Source organism: Vidua chalybeata, chromosome 2 (assembly GCF_026979565.1).
Source record: "Vidua chalybeata isolate OUT-0048 chromosome 2, bVidCha1 merged haplotype, whole genome shotgun sequence".
NCBI classification, from domain to species: domain Eukaryota; kingdom Metazoa; phylum Chordata; class Aves; order Passeriformes; family Viduidae; genus Vidua; species Vidua chalybeata.
In genome coordinates, this window is record NC_071531.1 from 29,528,859 (window position 1) to 29,556,704 (window position 27,846).

Below are 27,846 nucleotides of genomic sequence, written 5' to 3' on the forward strand. Positions count from 1 at the left end.
CAACAAGAACTTTGAGCTAAATGAGAAACAGGAAAGAAATACATGATGAAAGTATTGCATCAATCACTGCAACTTTCAAGAAAATGCAGAACAAAATGTAGGTCTCTAACTTCCTAAAAGGGTTTCTTTGGGCAATTCAGAGACAGTCAATCTCCCACTTATAGTGGGTTTTTTTATTATTTAAAACTAGTCAAGAAATTACTCCAGCATCTTTATAAGAACTTCATTGTAGGTCATTAAAACAAGTTTCTACCAGATGCCAGCATGTACTAAATTTCCTCTAACAGAAATCTTTATGCATGCTCCCCATCAGACATGTCTCTTCTCTGGCATTTTCCCCTTAAGCTCCACTGTAGTTAATTTCAATATGATTTCTTGGAAAAATAAGCTCATTTTCCTCCTGAAGATGCAAATACAAAATGTTATCTGAGAAAAAATCACTAGCCTAAAAAAATGTACCAAAACAAGTGGGACAGCACTAGCCTAGAAATTTCACTAGCAGATAATAGAGTGACATCCTGTTTTGCTAATGAACAGCAAAAAAACCTAAAAAAAAAAGGTCTGCAGATGAATTATTATTTGTGTCTGTTGTAACTATTTTTAAAATATCATTCCATTTGTTTGGGCTGTTATGTTTGAATATAGCATTGAACAAAAAAATCCCTAGGAGATCTAACAAAATTATTATGGACAAGGGAAGAAAAGGAGGAACTATTGTTGTGACTAGAAATACCTGAACAATATTATTTTATATTAAGATACACCTTTCTTGTGAAATACCTTACCTATGCAGTAGACAAGAATTGAAGTTATTATTAAAAAAGGAAAAAAGAAAAGTAGTCTTTTGACTGGTTAGTACCTCATCTGCTGATTAGTTTATCATCTTAATCCAGCTACCAAGCTTCCATTATTTTCTTTTTAAGCCAGAAACAAGCAAGCTCCAACACTATCATCTTTCACAGTTTGAATAATTATCTATTCTTAGGACCAACATGGTACTCATATGGTATCAAGATTTCTGTAACTCCCTAGCGCCTTTTTCAGTTGCATGAGAAAAATCCAATTGAAAACATTTCTGTAATATTACGGAAGGTTTTTACAAACAGCTGGTTTTTGTTATTAATTGTTCAGTTTGTAGTCATAGCAGTGGTTGGTTGGAAAAAATCTGTAACACTGAAACTGTAACAATATTTTTATTTACACTGGTAGTCTAGGCAGAACAGATTGCTCAGGAAAGGAACAGCATTGAGGGTTCCTGGGTGAATCAAACAAGAGTTGATTGCAAGAGGGACTGAAAAATGAAGTAGCAGCCTCTGACAGATTGGGTCTTTGTGAAATGGGAAATGAAGGCTGTCAACCTTAACTCAGTGTTAATCAAGGGTTTGCACACTGGAACTTCTCATAATAGTTCAGCCTCTCAAAGCACTGACCATTTGCATGCTGGAGCTCAGCTACAGAGCATGCTCATGACCCCCTTCTGGCTGCAGACTGGGTTTTCTTCCATGGAAAGCCAAAGAGGTGGTTTGAGTCCACATGATATCCCAGTGTGGAGTCAGGATACAGCTGTGCTGGGCAGCTAGGCTCAAGAGCACTGAAGAACTAAAACATCCTGTAACACTGGCGACACAGACAGCTCCCAAAGGTTTTATTTATGGTTCTGCTCATCCCCAGAAGACTTACCTGCCTGAACTTGCTTTCCCTTCCACCCCTGAGGTAATGAAGGTGTGATGTAGTACTAGGGCACCCAAACTGCCCATGTTCACAGCCTTATGAACCACCACATACTGCAACCTGCTTGTTACTCACCACACTTGCCACCAAGAACTGATAAGTGTTCCATAAGATGGTGATTTCCACTCATAACCAACATAATTTGACTAGAAAAGAGTAACTGGTGGCAAAAGCACTGTTGGATAATGCAAAGCTCAGTATGTCAGAGGACCCACAATGTAATCATGGAAACCAAATGGAGGTCTTGTGATATGTCATGGACGACGAACATGGAGTGAGGTGGAAGCCACAGGATCTTATCCTTCTACCTGATACCCTGAAAATATTTTGTACAAACTAAGTACATCTCGTATGGAGAAATATTCTGTACAATGCAATAACAAAGAATGCAAGGTTTGACTGCAGGCCCACTCAGAGCACTTTGCAAAATAGTGGTTAGTAAGGTATAAAATGTACCCCAATTTCATATCTAAGTGGGGGGATGAGAATTTGACATAAAATTGCAGAGACAGATGATGGGTTTGTCCTCCTTGCCCTCCCTAGAAGGGATACCTTTTACCATGTCTTGTGCCCTCAGCTATGCTGAGTGTTGACCCGGGATATTCAGCTTGTGATTGCAATCATATTGTTAGTGCTATATACAGTTATTCTGCAGTTAATACCTTTATCACTGCCAATCCAAAAGAACCATAGATGTTGCAGCCAATAAATCCTGTTATTCATTAATTCAGCTGTCTCTTCTGGATATGACCAGACCTATAGTTCATAGACTATTTGCAAACTCAGCATCAGGTCCATAGTTACACGTTTGCAACAAGCAGCAGCTAAAGAGCAGCTGAGTAATGTCTGGGTTCCTGGGCTCTGAATTTGAAAATGAATGTGCTTCTAAACACAAAGCTATTTAAAAAACATTAGTAATTCCATTACCATATGATATTTTAGAAAGGATTACTATAATTGAAGAAAACCTTTTTCTTGGGTGTTTCAATTCAATATTCCACCTGAATACAGAGAATCATCACATCAAACTTCTGCATTTAGATAAAGAAATTACAGAAAAATCCATGGAATTGCATCACTTTTTTACACAAGACTGAAGACTGACTAGTAATTTTTATGTAAATAATGTTTTTCCAAGTAACCATATGTGATTTTCATTGAGAAATTCCTTCCACTCCTTTTTCAGTCATATCAGTGTAAGAAACTGGAAACCTGAAAGAGATGTCTCTAACATTTGGTAGAAGATAAAAGGAATGTTACCATGCCATCTAGATAAGGTGCAGTAAAAAAAGAGGGTCTTGCAGAGGCAGGAGAGTGCTTTTCTGGGGTCAACTCGCTTATCTTGGGGAACTATTTCTAAAAACAAGTTTGAGACAGAAGTGCACTTGTATCTGTCAGGGGAAGGGATTTGAAACCACAAGACCCCTCAGTCTCCTTCCAAAAAGTTCAAGAATAACAAAATCACATGGGCAAGGACTGGTTTGTAAGTAGCAAAACAGAGAGGGGCAGGTTGTGAACCCATGCACTCACCATCCACAGGAACTGGACCAGAGACAGTGCTGGAACTCTGGGTGGTGATCCAGATATTTTCTTCTCTATTTCCCTATCATCCCTTCTTCCTTTCTTCCTCTTCCTAAAAGTTTAATTTGTTGTTGCCACATGTTATCCAGAAAAGCTAAATCCACAAGCTGTTGAAAAACCACTGCTGCTACATGCTATTCAAAAACATTGAAGTTGCTGCTACAGACCGTCCAGCCTACCATAAAGTTTAAATCGTTGTTACCTGTACATTAGCCTGAAGGCTAATTGATCGCCTTTCTTTCACCACAATTTAGCACAAAGGTATCCCAAGCATCAGCTACCTCAGAGTAGGTGGCCCAGGACTGCCCTCTAGGGACCCACAATCAGTCAGAACAGGATCCCCTTAGAAACTAAGAAACCCCTTGTCTTTAGGCAGATTAAATTTCTAAATGCAACAACAATTAATTATTAAAACATAGACAACAGAAATAACAATTCAGAATCTATGACACTCCTTCAGGAATGCAGAAAGTAATTTTGCTGGTAACAATAGCAATTTTCACATTAGCCTTTTATGATACTTTGCGTATCACAGCTAACTGCTGGTTTTGCCCACGAGGTGCTGAGAAGACTGCTACAAGCCCTGCACAGCTGGAGCAGTCCATCAAGACAAGGTGAGTGGGAAAGTTACTGGGGCTCAGTGATGCTTTTCAGATGCACTAAGCCACTTTTGCTTCTAGAGCCATTCTAGCCAAGAGAACTATCACTTCATCACCTACATTTGTGTGTTTATATGGACAAAAAATTAAGGTGTCCTTTTTAAATTCAATTTAGAAATTGAAGAAGGGCAGAGAAAATAACAGCATATTTAAACAACCAAGAAATACAAAAGCTTGATATAAAAAGCTGCTCTTACCTAAACAACACCTTTGCTTTTTTACAGCAGGATGCATTTACTATTTAAGTAGAAGCTGAAAAGAAAATGGATATATGTGCTGCCACAATATCATTTCAATTTAATCACAATGTATTTAGATGATTAAAAATATTTTAATTACACTGTTTATAAAAAAGATCATATGACTATTTATTTCCCCTTTTGTCTAAACATAATAAAATAAATCCCATAATTAAAAATTAGGTAGAGTCAGTCAGATTAATATCTTATACCCTGTATCAGTGAATGAGAAATGCATTCTTTCTCATCTCTGAAACACCACTGATAAGGACACACAATATTCAGGTTTGTCGGTCATAATAAAAAACAATATGATAATAAAAGCCACCAGTATTTTTAAGTGCTAAGGCATTTAAACATATCTCGTTACAGCTTGTCACGCAATGAAGACAAAACCACTGAGTAAGCATTTTGGTGTGTCACGTTTATATTATTTCATCTTTATTTCCTAAATACTATTTCATCATTAACTTCTAGTGAAATCAGTGCACAAGGTTAGGGAAGTGCATTGCATTTAAAAATCAAATTCCCTGCTGTCTGACATACTAACACAAAACAAACAATCTTCTAAAAAGGAATAATTACCATTGCCTCCATCCTCCCCTCCCCCTCACATCTTCATTTTTCTGGTTTCACTACGTTATTTTTTTCTATAATGTAAGGAACTTCAGTCAAAATGAAAAAAAAAAATATGAGGTATAACTTGGAACAAATCACTCATACTTGCAGAAAACCTGAATCCTGCAGTGAAACCACTCTGCAGAAGAGGCAGGTGCAGAAGAAGCACAGCACTCCCCTCTTCACTGCTCCATGTCTATGCACTGGAGCTACTGCAATCAGCATGAGCCTGTGTGAGACTCAAGTTGGGAGGCAAGGACAAGTCAGCCAGGTTACTCAGACTCATAGAATCATAGAGATGGTTTGGATTGCAAGAGGATCTTGATGATTGTCTAGTTCCAAAGTCCCTGCCACAGACAGGAATACTATCAATTACACCAGGTTGCTGGAAGATCCATCTAACCTGGCCTTGAACACCTCCAGGAATGGAGCATCCACAGCTTCACCAGGAAATCTATTCCAGTCCCTCACCACCCTCAAGAGTAAAAAATTTCCTGATACCTGATCTAAACCTACACTCTTTCACTTTGAAGCCATTCCCCCTTGTCCTGTCACTACATGCTCTTGTAAAGTCTTGCCCCATCTTTTGTATAAGTTCCTTTCAGGCCCTGGAAGGCCACTATTTGTCCACCTCAAAGGTTTTTCTTTTCCAGGCTGAACAATCCCAACTCTCTCAACCTTTCCTTACAGGATAAGTGCTCCATCTCTCTGACCAACTTGGTGGCCTCCTCTGGACTCACTCCAAGCCAAAGTTGGAGACCCCAGAGCTGGATACAGCACTCCAAGTCAGGCCTCACCAGAGCAGAGGGGCAGAATCACCTCCCTCACCCTGCTGGCCATGCTGCTTTTGATGCAGCCCAGGATACAGCTGGTTTCTGGGCTACACCAACCCCTACAGGGTCTGGCTTTCCTTGAGGTGAGAAAGCATTTGCCCCAGGGGCTGAGCAGAGAGGCTGCCTCTCCACTGCTGCTGAGAAGCAATTGACATTTCCCCCATCTGAGGTCTCCTGCATTTCCCCAGCTCCTGAGGAGCTGCAGCAAAAGGCTGCTCAGTATGGCACTGTTGAGGACCATGCTGGTCCCAGAGAGCAATGCAGCAGCCTTGGGGCTGCTCTAGCTTCACCTGGCTGCAAGGAGAGAACCAGAGAGAGCAGAGCCAAGCTCACAGCCTCTGTTTGCCCATGCAGGGTGAGGTGGTTTGTGCTAGTGTTGTACCACAGCCAGATTGACTGGCAGCAGCCTGAATGAAGATCTATTATAGCAGTCTTGTTAAGCCACTGAATCACAACTGCTGCTTGCCATTGTCCATTCTCATTATGCTTTAGTATACTAAAGTGGAGAAATGAGGGCAAAAGAAACAGCAGTGTGTATGAAAAAAATATGTAGTGCCTTTATTAAATTTTAAAATTGACTTTTTCTCAAAGTGCCTTTACATAACACACATGAAAACTTTAGCATTATTTATATAAATATATCAAAAGGAACAAATATTTTTTTTAAAACACTATTTTGGCTCAGTAAAATAACCTTCCATTCCTAAAGTTAGGAAGTTCCAAAATAACCTTCCATTCCTAAAGTAGCAGTTCTCCTTTCAATCTGTTTCAGTCAGTAGAAGTATTTAGAAGGATTGAGGTCGCTGGAACTCTGCTGGCTGGCCTGCATGACTGTGAGCTGTCAAGATGAAAGCACAAAGTCAGCATTACACCCTAGTTCTCAGAATACAAATACCATAATGCCAGTGTCTGGTCCTCACATTTGATACAGGGATCTTCTTTAAGAAGAGTTTTGTGACCAAACCATACAGCTTCTGTCCTATTTGATTCTTCTATCAGCGTGAACTGTAACAATTAGCCTTGTTCCGATGGTTTTCTGTAACTTCAGATGGATCTCAAGGCTCTTTTATCCTACAACAGGCTGCCACTGAACACACAGCATATTTAAAGGCAGACTGCATGAACAGCTGAGTAAATGTGGCACTTCATGACTAGACTGATCATCCCTTGACACTTCTCTTGTGACTAAAACACAATGAGAAATGACTATGAGCATCTGCATAGGTCTGTACATACATGACATTCATCAATAAAAGACTTCAGTACCATAACAGTTTGAATTAGTCTGACATTTCAAATGCACTTTCCCCCCTTTCTCTTGAAATGAACATATTCTTACTCCATCCTGGCCAAACACACACAACTCACAAAACTCAGAAGGCACTGTCTCTCAGAAACACTGTTTCTAGTTTCTAGCACACACTTCATTTAGTTGGGAAAAGAACTTACTTCCACTGTTTTTATCACTTATCAGGCAGAACAGTTTTGTTTGGTTGAGTATACAGGCATAAGAAAATCATTTGAACCATGAAAGAAGAAAAGCCAACACTGCAGTGTGTAAATTAATAGATGAATTCTGAAGGTTACAGAACATATTTTTTTTCAGACAAACAAGTCAAGATACCAGAGGGAAAATTTCTGCCTAATACTGTATTAGCAAGAGCCTTCAATCAGAGCTTGGAGAATGATGGAATTTGACACAAAGGCAAGTTGCTTGTTTCAAGATAAAGGAGCTGCAAGAAAAAATATAGGTTGGAGTTTGAAAGGGAGGAGAGCAAATGGTGCTTGCAAGAAAGAAGCTGATAGGACACAGAAATTCAGAGTTGCAAGCAGCAGTAACAGTCAATTCCTGAGGCTTCCCTATACAACAAGATCTCACAACCTAAAAGCATAACATTCAAGGACAGACTGAAATTATATGGAAAATTAGGCTCTCATCTCCTGTCTCTATAAAATTAATAGCTATAAACATAGCATTAAAGAGATCTGATGAGTTTTTCTAATCATTCACATAAATTCTCTGACCCAAAAAAGAATTGGTCATTGCAAAGTACATCGTTGCCTACAAGTCAAACATAACTTTAGAGTTAACATGTGGGGTATACAAAATACTATTAAAATATTTTAAAGAGAAAGGATTCAACATTTTACACAACTTCCTTTCCCTTTTGTTTAGAAAGCCATGACTGCAGCCTCCAGCACAAAGTCATCTCAGATTCCTTACATATCAGAGCAGAGGGAATCGAGAAAAGCAAGCAGCTGCAGGGAGTAACACAGGGGCATCTCTCTCTGCCCCTTGACATGGTCCTTAAGGTAAGGTGGATGAAGTGTCAGTCATCCTCTACCTCCCATGACAGACTCTGTGTCAATTAACCAATTGTTCCACTTGGGTAAATAAATATAATAAGCCATTTAACTGAAGAGAAAAAGTTCTCTGGAGAATAATTTTTTGACTTGGTAAAGATTACAAAGGTATTTTTACAACATTTGCATGTGACAAGTGACTAAAAATGGCAAAAAAGATCTTTCAAATGTAAAAAAGATCTTACCTTTTCTCCTGGATGTGAATTCTGTGAATTCTCCTGGATGATAATACACTGATGCAGTAACAGGGGGATTTATCTTTCCGCAAACTGAACAAGGCAAATAACAAACTTGTAACAAAGAAAAGGTTTGTGTAATTTCATTAAAAAAAAAGAAATAAACATTTACTGGCACCAGCCATGTACATTACATAATACCACAACAATAATTAGTGTAATTCCCTTCATATTGAAACTTTAATTGCAGAAAAAAAAAAAAAATTTCTTCATTGGCTTCAAGTTTTTGACAATTTTTTGTCCTTTCATTTTTAATACAAGGGAATTTCACAGAATCATTCTTGGAAAAGTACTTGTGTACTTCCTACATGTGCTACTGATGATATTTCATGGTGCTCTGTTGATCCAGCCAGAAGTAAAAAAGATTCACATCTGTAGATGAAACTGTAATACCTTCACTCCAGTAAATCTGGATGAGATTCCACAAAACAGATACATGGGACCTTCAGTCAATCCATCACCAACTGTGTGAACTGAATCAGTCATTAAGTGTCATTTCTCATTTGTTATTTAAGGCAAATTCAAGTCTTTTGGTAACAAGCGCAATTGTGATAAAGAGACACTTTTTCTGGATGGCATCTCATAGCGCACTTTCTTCCAGAAGCTGGTTCTTGCTGAGTGGGACCTTTCTGAGAAGTCCCCTTTCCATCGGATAACCCCGTGCTTTTGCTTAATATATCTGATGGATTCTGGCATGGTTGCATAATCTTGTATTTTTACAAGTTCAATGAGAATTACTTTAATGCCATCTTGGATAAGTGCACTATGCATTGCTAACTGCTTTTCAGACTCATCTTCCAGAATGCTGTAACAGGAGGGCTCTGGTACTAAAACAATTATCACTCTCCTACTTTGACGGATTTTTTCATCAGCAACGCTGATCACAGCTGTAGAGAAAAAGGTTGTGCAAAATTAAGGTTGTACATTTCTATTTTCTGTTACCAGTATTCTGCAGCTGGTCCATAAACTGTTTGATATTTAAGCCGACACACTTTACATCAAAATAGGGAGAGGATATGAGCATGCAAACAGTTACCTTGGGTTAGCCTACCATAGAAATCTGGCCAATGCAACACAATCTGACCCCATCAGAGTCCATGTTTATATCCTTGTTTTGCAGAAACAGAGAAGAACTACAAACTATCTACTACTTATCTTGCTAATTGCCATTTTATTACCATCACAGGTACAAATGAAAAAAAAAACTCAAGTTCCAGAACCATGGGAGATTTTTACCTTAAACAGTCTGTTTCTGATTTGCTCAACTGGTTTTGTTACATGTAAGTGGAAGAGAAAAAAAAGATTTCCTCCATCAATGGCATTCCAGTCAGTTAAGTCACAAACAGTGAAATATGGTAAATACCACACAAAAACCCCATGGCTAAACCCCAAGAACACACTATTGAATTTTTTCAAGCTGGAAAATTTAAACAGCACTTTAGATTCTACCTCTCAGGGAACCCTTCCTTCTCAAACCACTACCAAATCCTTCAACTATATAAAAAAAAAAAAATTCATTTGATGATGAGAGATATTTAGATTCCTATCTGACTGACTGCTTGTTTCTCAGTTCTACTTCCAGGTCAATAAGAAAACTCAAGTCAAATTTACTAACTTACTAACTTACTAATTTACTAACTTACCTTCTCCTGGTAAATCATCTCTCCCAAGTATGAAGAGGTTATATCCACACTGTCTTTCTAAGACCTCTGGCAGTATCTTCAGAGCAAAAATATCTGAGGAATACAAGCAGCTTTCTCTGTTCTTTGGATACAGAACATAAGCATCATAGATCTTCTCATCTGAAACTAAGGAATGAGCAATAGAACTTCCATAAAAATAAATTCTAAAGATACAAGAGCAAGCAAGCAAACAAGCAAAATCTCTAAACTCTGGGGGGGGGGGGGGGGGTTCCCTTACTTGAATCACTGTTTCAGGTCCTAATTCTGCTATATTAGATAAGCATGTATTATTATACAAAGCCTGAAGTATTTGTAGGATCAGGCCTTCTAGAATTCAGGATGCTGAATCCAAATAGGCAAAAGAGACCTGAAAAATTAAGTTGAAACTTTCTCTTTTGAACACTAAATAAAAAAATGTCATCACTGAATTATTTGAAAAACAGTGGACCCAGTGATACAACTGATACTTAGAATTCCATTTGCCATCAAACTCATAGGTGATGTTGCAACTTGGAGTTTCAAACCACAGCAACCACTTAGACATGACAAAAAAGTAAGTGTCACATTTCAAGATCTGAATTGTTTTAGATATTTTGGATCAAACTTTTCCAAAAGACCTAATTAAAAAGACTTCTAAGAAAATCTAAGAGAATATCAATACTTCTAGACGATACATAGCTAGAGAAACAGAAAGTCAGATGGTTGGAAATTACCCATACATCAGCATACTCTCATAGACAACACCCCTATCAACATTTTTTTGAATGCCAGGAAAGCAAAATTTCCAAAAGTAAAATAATCAGAAGTGCCTTTAAAAAGAAAACAAAACAAAGTTATATTTTCCCTGTTTCATCTATAGAAAATAAAAAACATTTAACACTTCTAATGTATTACTGCTTTCTGTAACAACAGTAATTAAAAGTAATCTGAAAAACTGCTGTCAGAGCAGTATTCAAACCACTAGGGTGGGTCTTCAGGAAAAGCAATGATAGTTCTGGATTCCTGGAAAGTTGCTAATTTTTTCTCCTGTAGATGCTTTTGTCATCAGAACTAATTCTAAACATCCCAAAAACAATATTATCTTTTCAAAAACCCCAAGGAAGACCAATCATGATCCATGAGAGTAACTCACTGCTTTACAAGTAAAGGCAGGAGCTCAAAACAACACTCAGCACTGTTACATAAACATACCTTTCTTCCCCAGGAAAGGATGGCAGGAGTCCCGATACCAAAGCACAATATCAATTTTGAAGATCTTGTAGATAAAGAGAGTAAAAAATACTAAAAATACCAAGGAAACTCCTCCTCCAGTTAAGTACCCCTGAATGTTTCGAGCTGCAGTAGCATGGAATAAAAAGAAAACAAATTAAGTACAACCAAAAACTAGAACCAGGGAAAGACAAGGACTGTTCAAAATTGTTTAATCATTACAATACTTTTGTTTTAAAAGAAGTGAAAGAACAGGACAAACTGTTTAATGTATATTTTCTGACATTACTGTTATCTGATAACCCTACTTTTATCTTTCAGAGAAAAAATACCTCAACAGTATGATAAATGAGGCTACTCTTCAGCTGAAACACCAAAATAAAATATTGACATATAACCCAGCACAGCAGTAGAACAAGAATTCTTGTACAAAATTCTATCAGTCGGAAAGCAAGGAAGTCCAAGGTGGGGAGGTGATTTCCTGACCTGCTAACCTCCCCAAACCAACTAGCCTTCCATTGGCTCTGCCCCTTCAATGACCTGTCAGTGAACCTATTCATTTACTGTCCTTAAAACAAACACCCTCCACAAATGGCATGTTTTAGTCAATGCATTAAAGAATTTCTGAAGTTAAATCCTACCCTGATAATCTTTATGAAGAAATTATAGTAATGTAACAAGTTAGAGCTCATATTCACTTTCAGTCCCAAAATACTGAATGAGAGAAGACAAAGCAAATCAAAAGCACTATATTCTTTCATTTTGCTAAGAATGTGACAAAAAAAAAAAAAAAAATCACACAGAAAGGTATTGAGATGCACTGTCCATTTTGCATAAAAGTACATCACACAGCTTTAGTTCTAAGTAGGGTATTGTCAAACTAACTGACAAGTCAGTTATCACCATTTTATCAAGAAGAGATCTCTTACCTGGAGATTCCAATTTGATGTAGGCTGTAAATTGTTGAGAACCATATATGAAGTGGCAGAAGAACTTATGAGCATAGTCCTTTACTTTCACTTTTGATATGTTAAATTTTGTTCCAGATACAGCAAGTCCATGAGGCAATCCCTCTCTGTCATAAAAAAAGGTAAAAGGAAAACATCTGTACATAACTGAGTATCTATGCTGAATATGAGACAGATTCATCTATGCACAAATACAAAGACATTAATTTTTTTATCTCTATAAACCTAAGAAGCTAGAGAAGCACAGTAAATACACCTCTGTAACTAACAATTTTATGAACTAAAAACATACTGGGCTTAGTTGTTTCAGGTTTTTTTGGGTTGGGTTTGTTGGGTTTTTCCTCCAAGTTGGACAGAGTGCACCATTAGCAGTTTTGCAGGTGACACAAAACTCAGAGGGATGTCTGATACAACAGCCAGCATCCAGAGGAACCTTGATAGGATGGACAAATTAAAGAAAAAAAAAAAAAAAAAACAAAAACCTCATGAAGTTCAAAGCAAAATGCAAATCCTGCATATGAGGAGGAATGACCAGATCCCAGGCGACCTGGACTGCATTAGGAAATACTCTGCCAGCAGGTTAAGGGAATGATCCTTCAGTGATGCTCACCACTGGTGAGATCGCACCTGGAGTAGTGGGGACAGTTTTGGGCTGCCTGGTACAAGAGATGGATGGATTTGCTGGAGCAAACCATGTGCAATGACGTGACAGATAAGGAATTGGAGCATCCATCATACAAGAGAGCAGGGACTGCTCAGCCTGGAGAAAAGAAGGCTCAGGGGTAGGGGATGGATCTCATCAACATGTGTTAATACCTGATGGGAGGAAGAAGTGGAGAAGAGGGAGCCAGGCTTCTTTCAGTAGTGCCACTGACTGGACAAGAGGCTATGAAAACAAATTGAATGACTTTCCCATCTGAAATTCCGCCTGAGCACTTTTTTACTTCAGAGTAGTCAAACGTTGGAACCTATATGTCCTGCAACAAGAGTTTCTGCCTTGTGTTCTTGAGGATTAGCAGCTGTGTCTGTACTTTAAAAAGTGCTACTTTCACTAACAAAAATAAATTGGATCAATTTTTATTTTGGAAAAATCTATCCTTCCCATATTAATGATAGAGGACAGGCTTTAATATACTATTTTTAAAAAATCCCGTAAGAACAAATGCATAGCTAAGCATTAAAAAACTGTATTTCACAATAGCATTATAAAAATCTACATGATTGCTTCATTCCATCTGTATCAGACACAGTATTTATAATAAAATGGTGTTCTTTTAAAACCAAGCAATAAAAATATACTTGTGTTTGATACAGACTTCTAATCAGTCTTTCAATCACTAGTAGCATTTGACTAGTAGTCTACTTTATAATGAATTAACTGCATATTACTGCAGATTCACCTACATATGCACTACAAATTCAATGTATAAGGATACTTACTCATAAAACTGTTCCCTGTAGGTTTTATCAAAGATGTCAACATCCTCATCATTAACTTGCCAGAATGGAATCAAACCATTTATGCCACTTGATATGTTACATTCCATAACTACATGAGAGCCTACAAAAAAAACAAATGTAAACAGCAAGTGAAGGTCTTGTAATAGGAGCAGAATCAAGTGATGAGGGAACAGCTGGGAAAAGGAGAGATACAAAAGAAACCTACTTACCTTATGAAAAGCAAAGACCTTAAAACTCATCCATTTGTAATTCAAATTTGGGTGTCTACAATCTCGATATAAATTCCATTCTAAATGTAGGTGTCTAAATGTTCAGATCTACATACAAGCTAGGCATCTAAGCTAGTAACAAGAGTTCATCTCTGCTGAAGTCCACACACATTAGATACCTTAACTGAATGACTCTCCAAACTTCACTGAAAGATCTCCAGGGCTCAAATCAGTTGCATGTACACCTATGGTGACATCTGAGATGCTCTCCAGCATCCAAGGTATCCATATGGAGATGTCAGATAGGACTCCAGATCTTCAAGAAAACTGCACTGCTAGAGTAGTCAGACCACCTAAAACAGCACTCTTTGTGTAGGCAACTGAATTGAGCTCCTGTTGATACTGGCCTGAGTTAGGACCTCAGATCATACGCACATACTTATATGCGGACAACCTACATCTGGGAGCTGAATCCCATTCTTAATGACCATGCAGATCTTTACTCCAAATCAGGGTCTTTTGGCCAACACTATCCACTGGGATATTCAATGGTTTTTGAATATTATCACACTTTACTTCCAGAGCAAGCTCACCTGTCGCTCAGCTCCTTTGCCACCAAGAGTACAGACATTACAGAACACCTCAACATTAAGCAAGCCAATTTGCAAAATGTATTTATTGCCAATGTACCTCAGTGAGCTCCATGTACAGGAAGGTAAGCAGCTTTCTTGAATTCCTTTCCTTCTGTATTTTACCCATGGAAGTTACGATTTGATAGGAGAAGGTGGGCTCTCTCAGCTGGCCTATGTAAAGATCTTAGTCTTTCATTTCCTAGAACCGCATCAGATCTAGATGCTTCCACCAAGGGATGGTCTCTAACAAAAGCATGGAATAAACCTTTAGCTCACATGGAAAGCAGTTACTTGAACAAGAGTTCGCACAGAAATCAGAGATGTTCCCCGATCTCTTCCCTCACGTCCTTCCACCACAACAATTAATTTTTTTAAAGATGTGGTTTAGTGCATTGCACAATTATCCAAAAAAAAAAAAAAAACTCAAAAAACCCTCAAGCATTCCATGCCCACACATTCATGAATGTACTGTTAAGTTTCTACACCATCTTCTGCCACTTCTCAAGTCATCTGCCAATTCAAAAGTCATATAGCTGTTTCCATCCAAGTGTTTATGCAGCTGCTTAGAGATTCTGCCCCAGACATGAAGTATAAGGTTTTATTTTTTTCCCCCAGTACCCCATTGAAGGTACTGGACAGAGAATATTGAATATTTGAATGGCAATGTCATTTTAAAACAAACAAAAACAAATCTCATCAAATTCCTTGAAGAATTTACCTCCCATGTGTCCCTGTAATAGGGAATCATTTGTAGATCTCAGTAGTCACAATAAACCCACTTTGTGGCTGGAGTCCTTTTAGTCTCACCTGTGGCTATTACCATAACGTCTGTAAGGCAATCAAGGTTTGCTCATCCTGGGTGGTCCAAAGCATCTAACAATACATCAGCACAACTCTTAATTAATGCTGTGTCCAAGCCGTAACAAATATGGACCAAATTCTACAATAAGGAGTCTAAACAAGTTGTCCTATAAAACAGTCTTAATGACTTAGGCTGAGAATCACAGCCAGCCCCTGAACTAATAAATTGCTCAGAAAATACTATCAAGGATTGAAAAAAAACCCTAAGACTGCCTTCAGTAAATTTAAGAGCCTGTAGCTCAGACTCCTGCTGAGTAGAGGCTGCATCAGTAAGAGCTTTTCTGAATTAAATGAGATAACTACCAATCAAAACTGGGGATGAGACTTACGCGATACTTTCATGGGTGGGAGATACAGTACAAGGAAGTCCAACTGTAACATTACTTCATTTGTTCCACAGTTACAGTACAAAGAAAAAGTCAAGTTTTCACACAAAAAGTGGGGTTATGTGATAAAGTCTCCCTGTTTTATCCAAAATCTGGTGAACAAATTTCCTTAATAGTGAAAGAGCCAAAAGTTTTTCAGGCATGTATTGTTTGTAATGAAGACAGAGAAGATGTAATTACCAGACAAGCAGGAGCTACTGAGCAATTCTAGGTTATTTCAACATAATTAAATAACAATCTGAAGACCACAGGACTGTAAGCTTTTAAAATAATACTTTTTGTACCAAATCCTGAATATTCTCACCGTTTAAAACAAAGCCTTCTGGACTTTGGAAGAACATAATTTCTGTTAAAGCACATTCACAATTCTGGTCAAAATCTACTGATCCTCACCAGAATGTGGCAACTTCAGAGTAAGTTATCTTTCACAAGCTATTGTGAGAGAGGAGAGGGAGGGGGAGGAGGAGGAGGAGGAGAAGAAGGAGGAGGACCACTAAAAACCCAAAACACCCCTAAACACACACACAAAACCCACTAGTGTTTCAGTGCTGTCCAATTTAATACCATATATACTGAAAGTTAGAATTTGGGACAGACAAAAATGTTTCACATGATACAAAAAGACACATGAAGCTTTAACAGGAGAAAACAACACCTGCTGTACACAATTTACAAGCTTAATGTCAGAAATAGCAACAGCAAAAGTAGACGTGTTATGTGAGATTCCATGAGGTGATGCACATAAAAATAATCTACAATGCTCTGGCCTGACCTCCTATGTGTCACAGTCCAAATGAAATCTTTGCTCAGAGCTTCTCTAACAATCTAATTCCTCAAAAGATTACAAAACTGTTTCCTGTACTAAGAAATTCTAGTAAATAGCCAATCACACTTCTCCAAAATCAGTTAATGTCCTTTTAAATCAAATATTTTGTTTCAAACCGCCCCCTTTGGTACAAAATGATTTTTTAAAATGCAGTTTAAGCAGCTCCAACCTCATTCTTCTGGACTTTCTCAGTAGAACCCAACTGTCTGATATGTGGTGCAGTTTAAACACATATAACTTTGCTTGGGAAAAAACTACAATACCATATACTTGGTCCAGAGAATTACAGAACAATTGAGGTTGAAAGAGAGGTCTTCAATCCAATTTCCTACTCAAAGTATGTCCTGATTCTGAGGTCAGATCAGGCTGTTCAGAGACTTATTCAGTCAGGTTCTAAAACATCTAAAGACAGACATCACAACTTTTCTGGGCAGCCTGCTGCACTGCCCAGCTGTCCTCTGTGTGAAGAAGTTATTATTTATACCCAGAATCTCTTATTTAAGAAACTTCCAAGATAAACAGTACCTGGGATATGCATCAACTAGCAGCTCACTGTTTCACAAAAGATCAGTATCCAAAATCTGTATTACAATCCAGGTTGTGGAGAGGGAAGGGAGACAGGAAACATATAGGAAGAGAAAGAGCTACTGAACGGGTCAACTGCTAACTATCCTAACATGCTACATGTACATAAACAATATTTCCACAGATACATCAAGACACAAACTCGTGGAAATAGTGAAAAGGATAGATGGAAATAACAGAAAATAAATAAATAAATAAATGCATCCTGCACAACACTCAGGTCACAACCTCGTCAAGAGACTCCAATCTTAGGCACAGTTACTTCCCCCCACAAATTATTTGTGGGAATCACTTTCTATTATCTGTTTTCCAGATATTCTCAATCCACATACTTATCTCCCAGTCTTGCTTAAGTCTGTGGAACTGTTCACATATCTTTTCAAAAAGACCAGAAGCTTATTTGTTTCATTAAAGTTAATAATCTCTTAAATAGTCACTACTTACCAAGTTCTACTTCAATTGTATTGTTCCTTGGATAAATGAACTCTGGTTGCATCTGCAGTGGTTTTTCTAACCAAAACAAAGAAAAATAAAACCTTCAGGCAGGAAAAAGATCCACAACTTAGTTCAACTGACAAGAGTTTTGGTTTTACAGTGGGTTTGGGTTTATTGTTTGGTATTACTGTAGTGCCATACTACTGCAACAGAAATGTCTCATAAGATATTTGCTCTACTCTCTCCAAGTTATTCTATTTTAGATTCCAAGTTAAAAAAAAAACAAAAACCTTTAAAATGCTTTTAAAAAAATATCATATTTATGGGCAGAAGACGTGAAAGTAGCACAAAACCAACAAAGACAAAACCAAAAAACACAGCTAACTTCTTCAGAGACAGATAAGGAAGAGAAAAAGGGTTGTATCAATGACTTCCTAGATAAGGTGAATATTTTTTTTAACTAAAAGTTTAAACAAACACATACTTAAACTGGGTTGGAATTGTATCATTCTGCACGATGTATGGATTGGTTGCCAACAACCCACTGTTCTTCTATCATCTATATAAAGTCAGAATTTTGGTTTAACCTAAAAAAGATGGACCTGCTGTCTCCAGACAACTATTCTGATAGGACTATTATCATGTTACTAGTCAGGTCACCAGCAACATAGCCCACAAAGACATAATCACAATGGTAAGTGCAATAAATTATACTACTGGCAGAGTAAAACAGCAAAAAGCACAACCAAGTGCCAACAGTAAGCCAATCCTTTCCAGTGGAAGATTTATTAACTTTTTATTATTTATACAGCTTATCACAACTCCTTTCCCATCAACAAAGAAGCAAGGTCACTAGAAACAGGTCATCTGCTGTGATAGTCTCAGAAAAAAATCTTCTATTTTTAAGTTTATTTACTTTAATGGTGCACTATTTGTTCTGGCAAAAGCAATACCTTCACCCCAGGAACACTGCTTTCTTCTGATTCTCATTCCTAACCCTGCATTACTCATTTCCCCATGACAATTCTTCCTCAAAAGCAATGCTCAAGGGTAGCAACATGCCACATTGCCTTTCAATTTTATGTTTAGGAATAAATTAAAGAAGACCTACAACTCTAATTTCACAGACCTGAAAAGAAACATGCCAAGTATCTTATGCCTGCATACAAATGTTTACAGCAGAGCCAAAAAGAGAATAACCTCATGCACTCACCTTTAACCTCTAGACTTATGGTTCTTGAAATATTAAATTGTTTTCCCATATATGTGTATACCATACGGCATGTGTAGTTTCCTCTGTCTTGCACAGTTACATTACGAATCAAGACAGCATTTTCACCTTCTGCCAAAAGAAGTCGTTTGTCTTCAAGAAATCCAGGTTTACATTCCTAAACACATCAAAGGTACCTGTGACTTTAAGGGAACTAAAAAAAATCTGACAAATCAGTTACTGTACTCTAATGATTAAAATATTTGGCAAACACTGACTTCTTTGAAAGCCATGATGTGGATTCTTTTCCAAGCATTACTACAGTCTAACAAAGTCTGATAACATCTTGCTCTATTTGCACTTTAAAAAAAATAACTGCAGCCAACCCTTTAAGTTTTCAAATGCTATGCTTTAGTTCACAACCTACATTAAAAGCTTCACAGTTTTCTATCTCAGGTGTAGTAGAAATTATTACACATGCAGCAGAGTTTATGAGAACACATGCCTCCATCCCTACTTCTCTGTGATGAAAGAACTGCTGTAGCAGTGCCTTGTGCTGTTTCGGTGTATTCCCATTTCTGTGACAATGCAAATTCTGGGAAAAAAGCTCCCTTCTCTTCCTTGACCTAAAAGCAGTGGAGAATCTCTTCACCTCAAAAGATGTATAGGTGCTGCACTAAGGTTATTTAACATGTACAGGCCCATGTAGCTGCTTTAATACCAGCATCAGAATTAGGAGTTGAACTGTTTAGATTTTTACCTTAAAACAGATAAAATACATGTTTTCAAGCTTGCACAGTCTACAGAGCATTTTCATAGAACCAAAAGCAAGCAGCATAAAAATACCACAGCATGGTCAACAATATTCTGAAACTATTTATGCAAAGCCTTCTATTTACAGAAACATACAAGTTTTAAAACTTATTATCTACATAAAAAAATCAAAGGATAAACCAGAATTTCACAAATCTTATTCACACTCATGCCGTACTCAAACTGTAGAGAAAAAAACCTTCCCTTCCAAAAGCTGCTTTTCACAGTTACTTCATAAGACATTTTAAATAATATGTTTTGTATCTTGTATATATGAAATACACATGCTCAGTACCTTATACCAATGTACTTCAGGCTGATTATTGTCTTCATTTTTAAATTGTTCTAGATCAGGGCATATAATTTTTCCAGTATTCGTGCTCATCACTTTTTGTTCAAACTTCATTTTTCCATTAAAACACAAACCATTATCGTTCTTAAAAACTGTTAAGTTTATAGTTTTTTTGTTAGAGTGGTTAAGGCTCCTGTAATTAGAACAGCAGACAAGTCAGGTAATTAACAGTGCATTATTTCCAGCAAGTCAGGGAGAAAGACTTCAGCATCTCCACCAGCCTTGCTTCAATAACATCCCTGCTATATTCCCTTAGTTTGTAAACACCAACCTCAGCCTCTCAGCCCCTGTTCCAGGTGAAGAGATGGGAATAAGCTCTGAGTTTGTGTTGTGAGCAGAAATGGAATTTGCTCTGGACACATGAGAGGGGATGTCAGGACTTCTCAGAGCTGCAGTTAAGGCTTAAGTGTCTTAAGTACCTAATGTTGCTTACAGTTAACACAACTGAACCTTAGCAAGTCTTTTGTTCTGGTGATACTATGTAAGCCAAGGATGTGAGGTGCCCACAGGAACACATCTCATACCTCAAGTAACTAAAACCATAGCAGGAAAGGCTAAATTAAAATTATGCAGCTGCGTAGCTTTGAAAGGATTACATGTCTTCTGACTTCCAGTTTTGGTTTCATGGTAAACTCCAGTGAAGGAATGTGCCTGCGACATTGAAAGTTTTTGCTGACCATTGTTACTACATTCACGACCCAAACCCCTCCAGCACAACTTTATGCACACCAGTACACGTAACTACACACTACTAAATCAAATTTAGAGCCACCTGAAAAGTCTGTATTGGCTATTCTCAGTATGTTGTGGCAACACCATGAGGAACGAAACATTTTATGTATGTCTTCCCAAACTTAATTTCCTGTTCAGCACACAGTGAATTGCAACCACTATAAAAAAGATTTGACAACCTAAGTAGTGAAGTCCAGTGCTTGGCTAGATTGATCTAGCCAAAGCTTTAAAGTACTAAAAAAGCTAGACATAGATACTTTTCAAAGAATCTATTCCTTTTTAGTTCTCTGTGCATGCAGATCATTTGAGTAGTAGTAGAGACACATTATTTTCAGTCTCTAAAGCTGTCTAGCACACTGCTTTGCTCTTTTAATGTATTCTAATTTTTGACCAGTAATGGCAATATTTTAAAATAAACCATAAAAACTGTTTTCAGTCTTTTAACCTGTGGATTTCTAGTAAGACTTCCAAGAAGTTGCTAAGCTCTCCAGAAAGTCTGTGTGGTGATAAAATGCGCTCTTTGCTCCTCTTAGAACTTTCTTAAATTTAGCCTTGTCCTACAAAGAAACCAGTGTTCTTCTGATCTGTCAGCATCAAACGGCAATTTGAACACAGGAAAAGCCAAAGAGGTTAAGGCATTTTCCTGTGACCTTACACTTCATCCAAAACAAACAAAGCAACCAACCACCCCCACAGACCATTTTTAGTATTGTCATGGTTTAAGATAAAGAGAGTCTTCTGTATGAACCACTTTTGCAGTACTAAATGCATGGAACAGCAGAGAAACACAGGCATCATGCAGAAACAAAAGGCATGGTGAAAACAGCGCTTTCAACCGGTCTAAGCATTTTACCTAAAACAAGAAGTTTTGTGCACTCAAGTTTCACAAATTAATTATCACACTTGCAAGCACTAGCAATCCACTTGTTTCCTTCCTTACCTTACGCTGCATTCATAAAGTCCAGAATCTTCCAGCATAGCAGGAATAAACCAAAGCAAGCCCTCTCGCTGGTGGATCCTGGCATCTCTCTCTGTGGTCACTGCTGCAGCACTGCCATTTTTATACCATGTCAAATTGTAATCAAAGTGAAGCACTGGCAATGTAATTATTGGGCAAGTAATAGCTATAGGCTCTCCAACAAGTACAAAGTAATCACAAATAACACACCCTTCTGTTAAAAAAATGAAAAAAAATTAAAAGAAAAAATACCAATGTTTTTAATTTTTATACTTTTATGTTTAAGAAGTATTAATACCCATTCCAAGTTATACAGAATCAGAAAAAATTTCTGTAACAATTTACCATTAAAACATCACAAGGCTATTATTTTTTGTTTGTTACCACCTTCTGGTTGAGAACATGACCACATATTTTACAAGCTTAAGGGGCAACTTCCCTCCGCTAAGGTAGCCAGCAACAAGCACATGCAAGTCAAACATCCTCATTGCAAACCAGGGTGGAAGAAGATCCATGGGATTCATCAGGCAACTCCAAGCTTCCCAACTTATCTACCATGTCCTTGTTATTTAACCAAGCTAGTACTTTTGCAGAATTGCCAGATTCTTAAAGTAAATACTATCTATGTAAAGCACTGTGCAAACAGCAGCAGTGCAGAGATCCTGACAGTATTCTGCCACTAGGACTGAGGGCCCAAAAACAAATCACGGAAAAAAATTTGGAGAGAAAAAGTATTTAGATTAAGAAGTCTTGACTATAATGTATTATTTCCTTTCAACATTTTCACCTTTAACCAGAAGGTCCATTATTCAGAATATCACAGAAAAGGCCAATGTAAACATAGTTTTTAAAACTATGCCTGTGTAACAAGTTGACAGGACACAATCATGCAGCTTAGGAAGCATTTCTTTCAACATCAGCCAAAAAAAATCAGAGAAAAAATGACAGATATTGCAAAAAGTTATCAAGAGCTCAAATATGTAAACAAAAACTTACTAGACAATACCACTGTAGCACAGACAGAGCTGACCATTTGGCTATAAAGCAGATTGTAAAACTTTCAAGCTTTTGCATACATTTGTCCAGAGAAGCTGTGGATGCCCCATCCCTGGAAATGTTCAAGGCCAGGCTGAATGGAACTTTGAGCAACCTAGTCTAGTGAAAGGTGTCCCTGCTCATGGCAGGGAGGTTGGACCGGTGACTGATCATCTTTAAGGACCCTTCTAATCCAAAGCATTCTGTGGTTCTATGTCTAACACTGAATTTTTACAAAACTGCAAAAGATCTGGTTGAACTGATTTTACAAACCTTGCTGAATGGCTGTACAAATACAATTTCAAAATAATAAAATCTTCACTAATCTTTCTAATATCACTCCTTTCCCATTAAAAGACTTCCAAGTAGGTCTCCATATAGTTCAATCTAATTCAGACACATTAGTATTAGACTACTTATGTCAAGAGTAACAAGACAAGCATCATTAACTTATGTAATTCTAAACTTTACTGAAATACTAGACCTACCATTAAAAATATTACTAATTTAATTGTAAAGAAAACTCAGCCTTACTGCTTTCAGGACTAAACATACATAATGTCTAATGAAGAAGGCACTCTATAGCTAACCTTAAGTCAAGGAAGCCAATCACTTTGGGATTTCTTCATAAGAAACATGGAGAGGCCAATCAAAGCCTCAGAGCCCTAAATTTATGTGCCCAGATTTTTAAAAAATTATCTCCATTTGTCCATGACATCCTCAGTGCAATTTGAACCCAGCAGGGGCAGTCAGCTATTGTCAATATGCTAAAGCAAAAACAAACCCCAACTCACTACTAGTTCTCAGTAACTCTTTCCTACTAAATACACACAATTCATCTCATACAGATTTTCTTTTTTAAAATGGTAATTCCAACAAAGTATTTAACCTACCAGCACTGAGGAGAGGTATCAGTACAATGAAATGACCAATGAACAAAAATATTGATGTCATATTTTGCTGCAAATCAGAAGATTTTTCCATTGGTGTGGTAAGACTGTTCAAGCTGCACTGCCCTCTGCACCCTGCATTACTCCTTAAGGAAAAAAAAAAAAAATCAGAAGAAGCATTAGTCATCTTGGGGAGGGAAAACATGGATTTGGTAATTTAGCCACAGTCATTGAAAATTTCAACTACAGCAACTCTTGGCCTTCACAAACAGCTGCTCAGTTTTCAGCTTTCTACCAGAACTTTTCCTGGAACCAGAACTATCCCAATGGAATAACTCTTGCATAAGTGTAATATTCTTTTACCAGCATAGTTAAATAAAAAAAAAAAAAACGCGAAGCACTCAAGCAAAGACAAATTATGCTAGCATAGTGATTTAAGCTATACTGCATAATTTAAAAACCAAGTTTGATTAAGCTACTCTTCTTTCCAAATGCTTACAAGAGTCACAATCAAGAGATGTACAAGGTTTCCTTCTTTGAACTGTTCTTACACAGCTGAGGTAGCTTTTAAGAGCAGTAATCTGTTGTTCTTTGCAGAAGGACAAGTATACTGTAACTCCATTGTCATCTGCCACTTAAAATTGGCATCTAAAGTGAAATGTCTGTGGAAACCACAGCTAATATGAATTTCTGTGGTCAGACACAAAAAAAAAGTGTCCAAGAATTGTCATTTCAATTCACACCTCAGGTCTTTTTTTCAGTTTCCTCCAACAAAGACATGACTGAACACACACTCACTGCCCTCATAGCCCACAAGTGGCTTCTATTAAACTCTAAACCTTACCCAAGTCCTGCTTCCCTCTCAGATGCACCGGCATTTTTTTGGTAAGGTGTCAGAGATCTCCCCAAGCTTTCTAGTGTCAACCAGGTGGCAAACAATTAAATCCTTCCCCTTCTGGCAGTCATTGTAAGCTAAGATCTGCATTCAGTGGCCTTGTCTTTCCTCAGCTTTTAATTGTTTTGCATGCTGCTGCCTCTCACTCTAAAGCAAGCTGGTTTCACATTTAGCAGTCTATTGCAAAACATTTATTGCACGGGTCCTAGTTAATATTTGCCTTCTACCCAGCTGCAAATGGCAGGAAGCAGATAAGTTATTCCATGAAAAAGTAAGCTGTGACTTACTTTTATATCCAATGTAATTCACTTCAGTAACAAGCCACAGCAGTTTCTTCTTTTGAAGCATTTCATATGCAGAAGTGCTGGGGTATTAGTGAGGGTCACACAGTGCAGAGCTCAATAATTTAATATAACAGCCTCCAGGTAAATAGCTCTTTTGGACAGTTTATCTGACAAAACCCTCATACCACAGTGCTTATTTAGTTGCCTTGTATGTGCTTTTCCTGTAACTTGCCAATGAGCAGGTCATCATTTTTGGGGTTTCAGTTTACCTGTAAAAAGCATAAAAAGGGAAAAAAAACATTTTACAAAACATATTATTTGGACAGCAGCATACACATACAAAACTAAATTTTCTACAGACATCCTAAATGTAAAAGCAAGAGCATCCCCCTGTACATTAGAGTGATGACTTAAAAGAGCAACAAAATTTGCAGTAGAGACTGACCAAGAATTCTAGCAAGTATGTTCGGGAAAAGAAGTTTCTGTCAAAAACAACAAAATGTTACACATCTGTAAAGCAACCTTGTAAGACAGGTTCAACGACTAAAAGGAAACAAATACTTAAATTTAGAGCAAGATAATAATTAGCATTATAGGGGTATATAAGGGTGTGCTGACATTGACACAATGACCACAAACTTTAGTCCTTGTGTCTCCTTTCCAGACAATCTTGCAAACTGCAGAACTACAGAAAAGTTGTATCTTTAAGACAAACCCATTATCCAGGGCATTCTGGTGAAGCTACATCAAAATGCAGTCAAAAAAGCCTGCAATAGTTAGGTATTTGCAAGCTAAATTCCAGTTCAACTTTGAGACAGTATTAACTGTTCTAAATCTGAACCTGAAGAAAGTTTTCTTCAGGTTCTTTTCTTCAAGTTCAGATAACTGCCCCAACTTTTACCAAAGAACAGCAGGAAGGAAACAAGAACAATATCTGTAGCTGTACATAACTGGTCACATCTGGCTGACTCTGCAACAGTGAAGTGCTACCTATTCATTCTGTTCCATATCAAACTGGAGACAATGAGTGTACCCAAACCACAGAGAAAAGGGGAGCCTTATCAATATTCAAATAAATTGAAAACAGTACCTTCTTTCAGTATCAAGTGGAAGGAGTTAATTTCACCGTCCATATTTTGAATACTTTTCTATGTAATTTTAACTCCGGATACCTGTCAATATGAAGTAATAAGAATTTTAATGTGATACATTTCTTATTTAAATCCAAATTAAGTTATTAAGTTTCCAGTATCATTCTCAATGTACTGTTAGGAGACATTTAAAAGAACTGGAATAGCTCATGCAGACGAAATTATATTTATCAAAAACAGTGATGTAAAGTATTAAAAAAACAATGTCTTAATCTCAGGAGGAGAGAAGAAACCAGTAATACAAAAAAATAAGTAATAGGTGTCTCATTTCTCATTAAAAATGTGAATTAAATGTGAATTAAGGATTCTGCATTCTAAAATACTTTTGTGCAAGACCTTTTAGCCTGTTTTTTCAGGATCTAAACACGTACAAATGGCCCAAGTCATATAATTGCACGGTGCTGAATTTCTGAAGAAGAAAAACAAAACATATATAGCAGCTTGCTGAGTCCCTGAAGAAAATGCTATAAATCTAAGAGCTGCTGCTAGAAGCACAGCAGAGCCTTGATTCAACTCGGTAACTTTTAATGGATCTCTCCTACCAAGCTGTGGCTCCCCAGGCTGCTGCCAAGCACCATCAAGGCTGTGACCAGCACAGGTCTGGGACTGTCAGAGCAGCAGCTCCCTCCTGGGTTTGACACAGGCATCTCTTTCACCCAAAATCTTGCTCTTGTCACACAAGCAGTTAATAAAGAGCCCCTGTTTAATAATCGTTATGCAATAAATAAATACAGAAATAGTTTTATAGTGTTTTACCAGGTCAAGAAGATTTACGGCAAGCATTATGCCGCTTCCTGTTACAAGTACTTTAAAAAATGTGGCAGCGTTAGCACTCCTACAAACTTCATTTGTCCATCTGCTTCCTACCTGAGCTTGTACAATGCGATACACAACGAGGAAGCAGACACAAAAGCAAAATCAAAACTTACTTCCACGAAAGCTATCCGGGGCCATAAAAGCTGAGAAACCAGCAGCCACAAAGACTGGGAGACTGCGCCAACACACCCCGCAGAGACACACACGGCCTCAAAACACAGCTGGAAGCAGCAAACCCAGGGGCTCGGGGTTGGTTTTCTGGAAGCCGTCAGCACTGCACCTCACCTGGCCAGGGCAGCCCGACCGCCCTGGGGGCGCCGGCCCAGGGAACCTCCGCCAGCCCCGCTCCCCACGCAACCAAGGAAGGCAAACGGGCCCCGGCGCGGCAGGAGACACGCGGGGAAGGAAAAGCCCAGCCGGCCCCAACCTACACTCCTCAGCCCACCGTCCCTCCCCTCTCCTCCCCGCCACGCAGGCAGCACTGGAAGCCAAGCTGAGCTGAGCTGAGCCAAGCCGAGCCGAGCCGAGCCGAGCCCAGCCCAGCCCAGCCCAGCCCAGCCCAGCCCAGAGAATGAGCGAGGCACGGTCCCCACAGAACCCACTGCCCTTCCTCACCTCCCCGTGCTCTCCGCCGGCCGCCCCTGTCACTCCACTAGCGGGGGGGGCGGGGCAGACAGGACTCACCGCCTCGCCCAGGAGCCACGGCCACTGCCCCCGGACCGGCCCCGGCCCGCCCCAGACGGGTCCCGCACCGCCCCCGGACCGGCCCCGGCCCGCCCCAGACGGGTCCCGCACCGCCCCTGACCAGCGCGGCCAGGCTCGGCGGAAAGGGTCAGGGACCGTGAATGGCAGCTGGGAGCTGGCCAGCCCTGCGGAGCCCTGCCGAGTACCGAGGCCATGCAGCACCTGGCACAGGGCGGGCTGGTCCTCACGGTGGTCCTCACGGTGGTCTCCTGTGTGACCTCCTGCGAGGCATCTCCCCGCAGCTTGGCTAAGCCCGTTTTCTCAGGCATCGGCCCACTTCCTTTGGCCGGCACTCCGGGGTTTAGCTCCCCTTCAGGCTGTGATCCGCTGGGCTGGCGAGCTGACTTCAGCGCAGTTTTCGTTCAGGCTGCTCTCGGGGCTCGTGGCAAGCCTTGGCTGGGCTGACCTTGGAAAGAAAGCGTGAGAGCCCTGTGGCCAGCTCAGCGCCCGG

The 27,846-nt window shown here is 38.8% G+C and overlaps 1 protein-coding gene across 9 annotated transcripts; it reads right to left on the reverse strand.

Moving 5' to 3' along the window:
* Positions 1-6,194: 6,194 nt before the first annotated feature.
* IL1R1 (interleukin 1 receptor type 1) lies at positions 6,195-27,283 on the reverse strand. 9 transcript variants are annotated; one of them, XR_008429355.1, is made up of 15 exons: positions 26,765-27,081; positions 25,775-25,856; positions 24,688-24,953; positions 23,509-23,651; positions 21,563-21,794; positions 19,834-20,023; positions 18,729-18,903; positions 17,525-17,590; positions 13,561-13,681; positions 12,082-12,227; positions 11,135-11,278; positions 9,905-10,069; positions 8,211-8,294; positions 6,582-6,846; positions 6,195-6,499 (listed from the first exon to the last, which is right to left on the reverse strand). XR_008429355.1 is itself a non-coding variant. In XM_053935364.1 (14 exons), the coding sequence occupies exons 4-14, from the start codon at positions 23,597-23,599 to the stop codon at positions 6,447-6,449; spliced, it is 1,467 nt and encodes a 488-aa protein (XP_053791339.1). In that variant the 5' UTR covers positions 23,600-23,651; positions 24,688-24,953; positions 25,775-25,856; positions 26,765-27,081; the 3' UTR covers positions 6,195-6,446. The 9 variants fall into 9 exon arrangements, 7 of the variants coding, with proteins under 7 accessions (XP_053791339.1, XP_053791336.1, XP_053791335.1 ...); XM_053935364.1 differs by lacking the exon at positions 6,582-6,846; XR_008429354.1 differs by lacking the exons at positions 6,195-6,499; positions 6,582-6,846 and adding an exon at positions 8,655-9,148 and having other exon boundaries at positions 8,216-8,294; positions 26,765-27,076.
* Between the last annotated feature and the right edge of the window lie 563 nt (positions 27,284-27,846).

What these genes read in the sequence shown, in the direction of transcription:
- IL1R1 (XM_053935361.1), bottom strand. Translation starts at nt 23,599, where the DNA reads ATGGAAAAATCTTCTGATTTGCAGCAAAATATGACATCAATATTTTTG. An exon ending in CTGAAGTACATTGGTATAAG is followed by an intron (nt 18,904 to 19,833) that starts GTACTGAGCATG and finishes TGATGTGTTTAG; the next exon opens with GAATGTAAACCTGGATTTCT. An exon ending in TACAATTGAAGTAGAACTTG is followed by an intron (nt 13,682 to 17,524) that starts GTAAGTAGTGAC and finishes TTTTTTTTGTAG; the next exon opens with GCTCTCATGTAGTTATGGAA.